The sequence below is a fragment of the Protopterus annectens genome, chromosome 8.part0 (genome assembly GCF_019279795.1).
Source record: "Protopterus annectens isolate FY-2018-M chromosome 8.part0, PAN1.0, whole genome shotgun sequence".
Classification (NCBI taxonomy): domain Eukaryota; kingdom Metazoa; phylum Chordata; order Ceratodontiformes; family Protopteridae; genus Protopterus; species Protopterus annectens.
Genome location: NC_056741.1, coordinates 1,850,684,785 through 1,850,697,071, shown reverse-complemented (window position 1 = coordinate 1,850,697,071; position 12,287 = coordinate 1,850,684,785). Strand labels below are relative to the sequence as shown.

Sequence of the window (12,287 nt, the reverse complement as noted above, 5' to 3'; positions counted from 1 at the left end):
CACCATGAAGTACCCATGATGAATGATTAACAGGACCCAAAAATCCTGGGTGATTCTAAGACAAATAGGAAAAAAAAAAGAGGAATGTTGCTGTGAACAGGCAGATAGTCAGACAGTACCTGGTTTGTAAGGAAATGAAGACTTTTGAATTCCTGCAGTCTGAGTGGCCTTAGCAAGGGAAACCTGTTTACCACCCTTTTTACCTTTAGCAGAGGGCAAGATTGCCTATGAACAAAGGCTGGTTTAGAAGGGTAGTTTCTGTGAAATTTAGGCAGAAGAGAAACAAACATGTTTAAGCTCCTGTAAGGCCTTCTCCTTGTCCCAAAGAGACTTAAACAAACCAGTAGCCACTTCCCCAAACAAAGGTTTATTATGCAGAGGAGCATCCATCAACTTAGCCTTAATATGATCAGGTAAAGGTTGAAGTCTAAGCCAAGAATTCCTCCTTATTACTGAACCAAAAGCAGCAGCCCTAGAACAGGCATCTGCTGCATCATAACTACATTTGATCAAATGAAGAACTACTTGAGAGGAAGTCCCTAGCAAGGAAAGAGCAGAAGATTTAATCTCAGAGTCTGGAAGATCAGAAAAAAGCTAACAAGCCTGAGAAAGAAAAACCAACACAAACCTAGATATATGGGTCTGATAATTAATTGCCCTAAAAGCTAGGTTATCTGAAGTATAAACCTTCTTACCCATCCTGTGTATGTTTCTGTTGTCCTTGTCAAAAGGCAGTAACTTGAATGAAGGAAGCAATTCATATGGCTTATCAGAGACTACAGACACCACAGAGAGGTCAGCAGTAGGACAAAAGGAAAAATCCTCAGGCACCCTATAAAACCTATCAGGTTTCTTGGGTGCAGGGGGCAAACAATCAGGCACTTTAGAAGCATTGGAAAAAACATCCAATAAAGCAGCAAAAACAGGAGGAATAGGCGGAGGTTTAGAAGATTAAATTCCCATCATCCTAGAGATTGTGTCCCTACAGGAAATTTACCCAGAAGGAGTATCTGGACTATTACATTCCTCCTCCTCTGACCCATAGTCTAAAAGGAGAAGGAATCTGAATAGAATAAGTAGGGGATTATTCATCAGAATCCAACTCTCCCTCAGAAGAATTCAGTTCCTCGGCCTTTTAAGTGGAGAAGAGGACCAAGGAGGGGCAGGAACCAAAACCCCTTGAGGAGGCCTTAGTGACAGTAAAGCATTAAATATCCCCTGAGTAAAGGCCCGCCACTCACTTTGAGGATCCCTAAGAGCAGAAGAAACAGGTTTAATTTTTTCTTTCTTTTTTAAGGAGAAATCTGCTCTTGAAAACTTAGTAGGCTCTGACTCCGGACAGCATTCAACAACCATAGTAGGAACTTCTTCCTTAAAAAGAATCTGCAGAACCTCCTATTGACCCCACGGAAGCAATCATCCATGGTTCTCTCGAACGTCTGAAATGGATGCCTGCAAAGCCTCATTGGACGGGGTTCCCACCAGATCTTTGGCTGCCTCCAACCTGGATGCAGCACAGAAATCCAACAACACAGCCAGGCGAGCCTCTGAGTTTGTAACAACCTTGGGAGAAACACCTGGCAAAGCATGGACAGTGGAAGATTCTGGTCTTACCTTTTTCACCTTCTTCTTTCCTGATGGCTGACCCTCAGGGCAGGAAGTTCCTTCAATTGTATCTTTAGCAAGAAGCTTAAGATGCTAGTTCTCAGGGCACAATGAAAGGGAAGAAAGCCTACTGTGAAGGGATTTTTGGAAGAATGCCTGAAAAAATCAAACAAGACCTATGATCATGAGATACTCCTAGGCATAAAAGGCACTTATTGTGGTAGTCTTTTGGTGAATCTGTCTCCCACACTGGCATTTACCCTTCCTGGATGACATTAACCCCAAACAGCACAAAAAATTCAAGAAAAAGAACAAAACCCTAACTAGATACTTATCTGCAATGGTGAGGACTTCAGCAAACAGGTGTAATTACCGGAATAAAAAAAATACAGTGAAAATGGCAGAAAAAATGGATGTAGACTAACAGACCAGTGATTAAAAACAGTGTTTGGACTGGCGGCAAAGAAGTTCTGTGGATGGTATGTCTGAACATCATCATTATGCACTACGCTACGTGAGGAGCTTTTTGGTGCCGTTCATTTTGTGCCTTAAAGCAATGGTAGGCTTTGGTAGACTGGCCGGGCATTGGGATTCCATGGCAGGGAATCCCATACATAATGAATACTGCAGCAGGAAATGTAAAGACTACAACATAATTACCACCAAGTAATTTCCCTTCTGACAAACCCCAGCAGTGGAATCTGTCACCCCAGAAAAAAATAATCCTGTGAGGAGTCATCAAGAAATACTGTTGAATGTTCTCCTGGAATCCCAGCTTATGTAAGAGATCTCTCACCAAAGAGAGAGAGAGAGATGCCTGATACTTTGAAAAAGACCTTGACAGTACAAGCAACTTGCTGATGAGCAGTAAATCCATAGTAATGGGTCAGAGAATGTCTTGCATGCCAGACAGAGGTCACCTCTTAGCAGTCTGTAGGACAGTGAGTATAGTGACAGGGTTTTGAGTTGGTCCATGTAGGACATATTGTTTAGGCCATCTATCCTTTTAATAAAATATCTGTGTGGGCATTCCAGTTGTTTGTGTCTGGACAGACATATTTCAAAGGGGGCATTATATTCAATAAATTGGCCAAATGAGAGCTGAGTAAAGGGGAACAATGACATCCTTTGATCTAGATACAATCACTTTTTTTTATAAGCTGTGCGGTATGGAAGGACTTTCTTATAACAATTGACACATGTTGGTCAAATGTTAGATCATGGTCTACATAAGTTCCAAATCCCCAACCAGCTGGGTCAACTCTTAGAAGCATATTGTCAGTGTGGTAGTTCGCCATGGTAGACAACTTCCCAAAGGATATGATAATGCATTTTTTTGGAATTCAGTTTCAATGCATGATTTTATCATCAATTATTAGTTTGAGACAAACCTTCCTGCACAATAGCTCAGTCATTTGGGGATTCACTGACTGTATATCTGCATATGCATCCACACAGATGTGTTTGTATGTGCATACATGCACTGGAGTGAAACATGGAGAGGGAGAGTGACACACACACACACACACACACACACACACACACACACACACACACACACACACACACACACACACACTCATGCAGAGACACCCACATGTCATTGTGTGAGTTTGTGTGTGTGCAATGCATATCCAAGGCTACAGTGTGCAAACTCACTTTCTGACAAAATTTGAAGTAACAAATAAAATGCAGAAATAAATAACATTATAAATGCAGAAAGATAATAATACTTCAGGCCACTGTATTATTTTACAAATCTTCTCATTCAACATAAATGTTATTTTCTCTTCTTTTGTCCATAGGTCCCTGGCTGATATTTCGATCACCATGGTCCGGCTATACTTTGGCAGAAGCACAATTGCCAGTTTCCTTATAATTCAGCTTACAATAGTTACTTTTTTCTTTTTGAATCAAAAGAACAATGTACCTTCACCTGAGAAAGTGCCAGATAAAGCCCATATATTGATTCTTTCTACCTGGCGGTCAGGGTCTACCATTGTTGGCCAGATTTTCAGCCAGCATCCAGACGTTTTCTACTTAATGGAACCTGGCTGGCATGTATGGATGAACATGAGGAAAAGCAGATATAATATCTTGCAAGCATCCATTCGAGACTTATTAAGATCAATTTTTCAGTGTGATATGTCTGCTTATGACTTCTACTTGCCTGATCCCAAAAAGAAGCAATACTTATTCATGTGGAAATTTAGTAGGGCCCTTTGTACTCCTCCTGCATGTGATGCATTTCAGAGAACAGACATCACGTCTGCTGATCACTGCAGGACACTTTGTGCAAACACCAATTTCAGTAAAGTGGAAGAGACCTGCAAAACTTACAGTCATGTTGCTTTGAAGGAAGTTCGACTGTTCAGCTTTAAGACACTTCATCCACTGCTTACTGACCCAAAGCTGAATCTGAGGGTAATCCATCTCATTCGAGATCCCAGAGCTGTCTTTCACTCACGAGAGCAAGGCTGGGCAAGTTTATTCGCAGACAATGATATAATGTGGAATGCATATAATTCCACAAAATATGATAAATATAAAGTGTTTGAAGACATTTGTAGAAGCCAGCTAAGGATTTACAGAGAGGCAACCAAAGAATTGTCTTCTTTTAGCAATCGCTATATGATGATTCGCTTTGAAGACCTGGTCAGAGATCCAATTAAAAAAGTAAAAGAGATGTACGAATTTGTTAACTTGAAGATGACACCACACCTTATGGAATGGATTCTAAAAATGACACGTGGAAAAGGAGTCGGTGATAAAGATCAGGCCTTTGACATAACTTCTCGTAATGCAGTGAATGTGTCTCAAGCATGGAGGTACAAACTTCCTTTCCAAACTGTAAAAGATGTGCAAAACCTTTGTAAAGAACTAATGTCTGTGATGGGTTATCAACATGTCAAATCAGAAAATCAGCAAAGAGCTCTGAAGCATGATTTAACATTAGGTATAAATGATGCAGATGAAAACCAAGAAACAATCAATTTCTGGTGGTAGCTAACCATGTCTCAGGAAACAATAAGACATTATAATGTAAACTAATGGAACTTTGAACAATTACACTTTTTTAGCAATTTAGTTTCACCAAAATGTGAAGAGACCATGCTTGTGAATCTGTACATTTTAACACAATAAAATTAACTACAAGATGCTTCATAGGACATCCTGTACCAGGCTTTTTATTCAATGTGCTTTCAAGCTAAGTATTCATTATCAATACTTGTCACGTAAAAAAAGGAGTCAGTATAACTGGAAGTGCTGAAACTTTCACATACAGTGTTTTATGATCTACACATGCAATGAAATAGTGTGACTTAATATGGCATTATGTACGTTGGATGACACAAATGAAGTGCAAAGGTCAAAGCTGTACAAAGGTTGTATTTCAACTTAGAACTGTGGCATCCATCAGTAGTAATGATGAATGCACTAAGAAATTTTTTTTAATGATTTTATTAATTTCTACAGCTTCAACTTCCCTATGACGTGCATGCTCTTTCTGTGTGCTCCTTTTGCAATATGTATTAAGTGCATAAATCTGTTTACCACAGGAACAAAGAGATGCTATATACTTACATAGGTGCAGGTTCATAATAATCATTGACTACTACTTTTTTCCATGTGTCTTTTCACTTTACTTTCTAGGCACAGAACTGAAAAGTCAGTGTCAAGTGTGTAACAAAGTTTAAAAAGACCTTTGTGTTGACCCAAATGGGATGTGATCCAGCTGTTTTTGCATCTAATTTATAAAAGAAAATGTCTGATGAGAGACAGACTATTACATTTACCTGTTTTGTCAGCGTTTGGCTATTCTTAGGAGGAGAAGGAAAACAAAAATGATTTTGTATCTTGGAGTAATTTCACCATGAGAAGAGGACACTGATTCCTGTCCAGTTTACCAGATGCCACTTTGAGGTAATATCTCCTAATGGTAAGTAATTGCTGCCTTAAAGCAATACTCCAGTAGTCTACATTGTATCAAAAGCTGGTGTGCTCCCTAGGGCCAGTACTGGGCACTGTGTTTTAATGTGAGATCCCTTTGTAATAAAAGTCTCATTACTTTAGATATCTTGCATGTTCCAGAATCTGGAAAAGTAAGTAAGTGGTCTAAAGAACTACCACTGAAGCAGGTAAATGGTGTAAAAAACTACCACTGGCCATGACAGACTTACTCACCTTTGGCTGAGGCAAGGCCTGTGTAGTTGTCAAATGCTCACTGGTAGGTTATTTTTCCTTTATTGGGACTGCAAAGTCAGACCAGCAGGAGCGGGGTAAGTATCAATTTTATGACTGAAAAGGATGGTTTGGATGTAGCCAGCAGCTCTAGTATAACTCATTTGGAAGGTAAGTTGTTAAATAGTTTGCACAAATGGCACACTTCAACTTCACACACACAAAAAGTTCCCTAAAGCAGTAATACATAAGTAGTACACGATATTCCTGTCAGAAACCCTTTAAATTAAAATTAATCTGACAAAGCATAATGGCAGGTAGGCTGTTAAAGTATCAACACAAGCACTACTTTCCCTGTAGAGTACCCTGCCCAAATAAAAACCCTTCCCTACACAGAACTTTTAATAATAATAGCTGAAGCTAAAAACAGCAGTTCCGCATAGGAAATGGAAAAAATACTGTGTTTCTTAAAGTTTCCTACCAGTTAAAATAAAATAAAGTAAGAAACACTTTTTTTTTAAATATATAAAAATATTTAAGCAAATAATATATTCTGTGTGGAAGGGTTCCCAAAAGGGGACTTATCTGTCAGGAAAAAAGGAACTGAAGTGCTATCTGTTGCTCTTTTGAAGCCTCTGAGCTGCTTCTTCATGAAAAGCATTAAAAGTAGTCAAACTAGTAATAACTTATTTAATAGGATGGTAATATGTTGCGTTAGGAACATCTCTCTCCAGCAAGTCTTATTTGTTGATGTAGAATTAGGCCGCTCATGAGATGTTTGTACAACCATAGGTTTTGCAAAGAAACAGTAGATCAAATAGGACATTTCAGTGCAGCCTATAGGCTACTAAGTATAAGAAAAATTGTGTTAATCTAGTGGGAAAGTTGGAGAATTTAAGGCCTTTAATTTTTTTGGTAAGGTATCTTTGGGGACTTTCTAGATGATTGATATGCTTCAATTTACACATACCAAATGGGGCATTGTATTCAGTGATGAGTCTGATACAGATTTTTTGGGGGTCTAAAACATATTCCCTTAGAAATTAATTGGCCAAATAGAAGAATTTCCTGATAATGATTGAAATATAACTTGAATAAAAGACAGTTGTCTACACTTGTAGCCAGGCCTCTTATGACAATGCCTGTCTGAAGAGAAATACCATTTAAAGCATTATCATGAGGAAATAACTTTTCTGCTGAATGCTACCATGTTGCACTTTTTTGCATTTAACTTGCGGTCATTTTCAGTAAATCAGGTATGTGCATAGTCTACCACTTGCTAGAGCTGGTTAGTATCAGTGGACGAATGGATAACAGTGCCAAGTTTGCAGTCATCAGCAAACTTCATCAAACCACAGTTCTGAGATTTTGGACTGAATATCTGCAAAATAAATGCAGAACTGGAAAGTTCCTGGCACTAATCAATGTGGTACCCACTAACTACAATTTTACATTCAGCGAAGATATCAGCAACTATCAAAATCTGGTATGTATCAGATATTCGGTTTGCAATCCAGCAGATAACATAGGAGTATAAGTTAAATGTGTCTATTTTTTAACAATTCCAGCATGGGGCATAGTCTCAAAATCCTTGGCAAGATCAAGATTAGTAATGTGCACTGAATGACCACAGTCCATAACCTCAGTAATCTTTTCAGAGAAGCTTACTATGTTAGGAAGACAGGACCTACTGTACATAAAACCCAGTTGATTGATGTCTAGATCAGTTAAGTTGCTTGTGTTATCAGAAATGAGTTCTGCTATGACATGTTCCATGGCTTCAAATATTAGGCTAATGTGGGCGATTGGCTTATAATTGCCTGGATATATAGAAGAGACATTCTAGTGTGGGGACTTACAGTGGTTGTTCTCCAGGCATCGGGTACAAACCCTTATATTAAACAGTTTAAGTAGAGGTTTGGATAGACTATATTTTAAACAAAGGCTTGCATAGAACATAGTTTATGAGAAGGCCAAGAAGTATTTTAATGTTTGACAGGAATTGTAAGACATGTTTCTAGGTTTCTTCAGCAGCAACGAAATGTTCAAGGATGCTATCAGATATGGGTAAGTGAGGTAAAGTTAGCACTAAATTTGTCAGTTAATAAATTGGCTATATCCTTGGAAATGGAATATGTGATGTCATTATAGACGAACTCAGAGCACTGTTAGACATTATTCCTTAATTTTTTGATATAACTGAAAAATATTTGCAGTTTCCTTTTGGTAATATGTTGCCTTTAACTTTTACTCTGCTTTACATTTTCTAATAGCACAAACTTTAGAAAACAAACGCCAAACCAATAAACGTAAACAAGCCTTTGGAAGCAGGAAACACACAAAATGAACGAGAAACATACTTTAATAAATAAAACCAATTGTAGTTAAAAATAAACAAATTCCAACATGCGCATTTGTCTCTGACTATTCAGAGACTTTATCAAGATAAAATAACAGCCAGGGAGTCAGCACTTAAATAGCACCGCCTTACAAACACTAAACCAATCAGAATTACTTAATCCACATTATAACAATAAAAAATACACATTAACAAATACAAAAATTATTATAAAAATTATTATAAAAAAATTTTTAGATGATTTAATGTTATATCACTTTAACTACTTTATAAACTATTTATCTTTCTAGTGCCTTCAAATTTAGAAAGCATGCAAAGGACAAGTGATCACACCAGAGCGGTTTATTCCAGAATTTATTATATTTAGGGCATGCAGGTAAAACCTTTTCTATACAGTTGTTTAGGTGTTGGTAGAAGTCAAAGCTGAGTATGACAACCCTCTCAGCTGGCTTCATTTGCAGGGGATTGTTGAGAATTTTGCATAGGTGTTCTGAAAAGTAAAGTAGATTTACCTTAGCAAAGTTTCTAAGACAGTCTCATTTACTAGGAGTTAAGTGGTACCACTAGGCCTGACAGAGATGATGACTGGCTGGTAGTCAGATTTAACCAGGGGTGAGGAGGTATGGAGTGGGGTGGGGTGCAGGCAAGCAGGCAGTAGATTGGTAAGGGCAAGGTGAAGGAAAAAGCCTGTAGCAGGTATTAATTTATTCTAGTGCATTGGCATTAATAATGCCTAGAAACACTAAGCATATCCATTTTTACAGGTGTAAATGAGGCAATTAATGTTTGGGTAATTTAATCCTCGAGCATGAAGGTATTTGGTTTGATATTTAACCCCTCAACAGTATTAAGGTAATTTTCATGATCTTTGGGGGACATTAATGGGGATATGTTGATAGCAGTGAAGCACCGGTCAGATTTGTTAATGGTAATTGGGATCTCCAGCAGCTCCAGGTTAGGGTCATGAGTAATATGACAGGAGGTGATGCTATTTATGACAAATATTGATACTCTCCCCAACAGTTACTCAAAAGCCTGAAGGCAGGATAGCTACAAAACCCTGTTGTAGAGGGACTGCTGCTACTGCACAGAAACCATGTCTTAGTAACCATACAAATATAAATGTGTTTGAATTGCAGAAGCGCTTTAAGTTTGGGCATCCCTGGTGGGTTAAACACACTAGGAATCCTATATTCTGCAGCGTTAAATGCCTGACCACTGAATAAAAATTTCAAAATGATTTTACAGTCAAACAATTTGAGGTCTACCGGGGTACTAGCAATTTCCCTATGATGAGACAGTACAAACGTCAATGTTTTAGGTTAAATAATTTAGCCTTTTGGCAATACACAGAAATGCTTCCATTTTTCCCATCATTGTTCATTACTAAAAATTATGAAAGACTTTGGATCCAACCCAGTTTGGCTTTGTCAAAGGCAGATCCTGCCTCTTAAACTTGGTTGACTTTTTCGAGACAGTCACCAAGGCCATTGATGAGGGAAAGGCAGTCCATACAGCCTACCTTGACCTGGCAAAGGCCTTCGACACAATACCCCACTCAGGTATCATCGAAAAACTCATCAGCTTGAATGTAAACCCATACATCACAAGATGGGTTGCAAACTGGCTAAGTGACAGAACCCACAGGGTCAGAGTTGCTGGAGCCATGTCAGACTCAAAGCCTGTCACAAGTGGTGTCCCACAGGGCTCAGTCCTGGGTCCACTCTTGTTCGGCATCTACTTTTCTGAAGTACAAGCAAACACAGGAGGGTTATGGCTGACAAAGTTTGCAGATGACTGCAAACTGGGCACCATAGTCGAAAACACATCTGACACAGATATCCTCCAGAAGGGCCTCACAGAAATGGATAACTGGTGCCAGAGCCATGGCCTGAAGTTAAACGCCAAAAATGCATAGTCATACCCTTCGGGAAAAACAAGGTTACCCCTAGCTACCATATAGGTGGCAATCCACTGAGCACAGAAAAAGTCATCAGGGATCTGGAGACCCAGGTTGACAGTAGCCTTTCGTTTGACACTCATGTTGCTAAAGTAGTTAGGAAAACCTTCTATATCGCCCACCTGATCATGAAGGGATTCCCATCTAGATCAAGGGAGGTCATCGTCCCCCTGTACTCATCACTCATTAGACCTATGATTGAGTACAATGCCCTGTTCGGAATGTATCTGACCAGACACCTGCTGCAGCTTGAAAGGCCCCAAAAGTTCCTCACCAAAAGGATAAAGGGTCTCAAAAATATGTCTTATGCTGCCCGACTGAAAGAACTCCAGCTCTATTCAGTCTCATACCGCTTGCTCAGAGGTGACCTGTGCCTGACATATAAGGCCATGTCAAACCCAGATTTGATGAATATGCTTCACCTCAAAAAATCTAGATCCCTCAGAACCACAAGGGCGGGAGACTTAAACCTTGACATGGTTATAAATAGAACGTGCTGGAGGGTCAGATTCATCACCCAGAGACTCCCTATGCTGTGGAACAAAATCCTGGTACATGTGAGGCAGAGCACCTCGCTGGCCTTGTTCAAGAGGAATCTTGACCAATGGATGGGAGATCGCAGATATACCCCAGGGATTACTTCAGTGTCACTGCTTGACAGAGGCACAGCAAAATGATAGGCATAGTTTTTATTCAAACTAAAGGGGTGGCGAAAGCCACATAACTATGGGCTAGGCTTATAAATGCCCTTGGGCAGATAGCCTAGTATGAACCTATGAACCTATAACCTATTATTATGGAAAGATGAATGTGTGTTTAACTAGTTAATTAATGTTGGGGAGGTGTGGCTTCACAGTGAACATGTGATTTAAAGAGGTTTATTTATTGTTGGAATTTCTTTATTGCATTTGTCTGATGAAGTTCTATCACTGTACTGAGCAAAAACACTTATTTTATTTTGTTTTATTAAACCAGTGTTGTGTTAATTCCTGCCATTGCCGTTTTTTTGTTCTTTCAATAGTGGATGTTTCTTTCTTAGTTTGTAGTACTTAATTAATAGAATTAGATCTGCCAAGGATGATAAAAAGTAGTAACTCACCTTTAATTTTTAGGGTACTTACTCAAGTGTGCTAGCTTGTACTGCATTTGACTTGTTTTTACTGCTGTTTCCTGTAACTAGTGTAGTCCAGACTCAGATTTGCTTTATCCAGGACTGTATGTAAGCGTTGAGCCCCTCCAAGCTTTCTGTGTTGGAGGGAAGCCTTCTAACTTATCAGTGGGAGTGGTAAGCACTAGGTAACCTATCTACCACATAAGGAGTGGTTCTGGCCCAGGATTTGTAGTTATTGGCCGTTTGGGCAGTTTTTCCATCTCTTTCAACTTTCTGATTTAAAAGCCCGCATTTGCACTTGTTTCTCCCCTTTCCTGTAACTAGTTTAGTCCAGATACAGATTCTTAGTTTTAGCACTTGAATTTGCTTATTCGTGATCAGCACTTGTTCAGAACTTGTAAGCACTAAATAACCGACTAATTACTACAGCACTCAACCTTCCTCCTTACCTAGAGGAAAGCAGTTTTGATACTTACTTTCCTCACTTGCTTAGAGAAAATCAGCTCTTGTACTCACTTTCTCACTTATCTAGAGGAAAATAGTTTTTTATTCAGGCATGTCCAAGGGTCAGCTCCCAGTGTTCTCTCCTGTCTATCTGATGAATCTGGGCATCTTGGGGCAATATAGAAATTGCCTCATGTACACAGACAACCCTCTCCTCCTACCCCCCAACACTACAACCTGTGAGAGATGCACTTATCTAGCCAAACTGGAGGTACAGCTCTCTCCAATCAAGACTGAACTTGACAGTCAAAAGGAGAAGGTAAACACTTGCACCGCACCACACTCATCATATAGTCTCACTAAATCTACACCACCAAAATCCACACATAGAAACACAAAAACATTTATGGAGGCTCTCAATAATAATCTGCTCAAGCAACAGAGACCTCCAAAGCAGAAATGCAAGCAACCTCCACCCCCCAACACAACCCAAATGACACATAGCCCGCAGACTCAATGTGCCACTCAACTACAGCCAATAAGGCAAAACAACGTACCCAACACACTAGTCATAGTTGACTCTATAGTCAGGCACACCGATGTCCCACTCACCAGGCTAAACAGCT

General features: G+C 39.3%; 1 protein-coding gene across 1 annotated transcript in view; it reads left to right on the top strand.

Moving 5' to 3' along the window:
• The window catches only part of LOC122809673 (carbohydrate sulfotransferase 4-like), a 204,369-nt gene extending 199,594 nt beyond the window's left edge, over positions 1–4,775 (top strand). Inside the window, exon 3 of the mRNA XM_044081342.1 lies at positions 3,411–4,775. Within this exon, the coding sequence (XP_043937277.1) occupies positions 3,436–4,611 (1,176 nt within the window). The 5' untranslated portion in view covers positions 3,411–3,435 and the 3' untranslated portion in view covers positions 4,612–4,775. The remainder of the gene's footprint in view (positions 1–3,410) is intronic.
• The last annotated feature ends 7,512 nt before the right edge of the window (positions 4,776–12,287 follow it).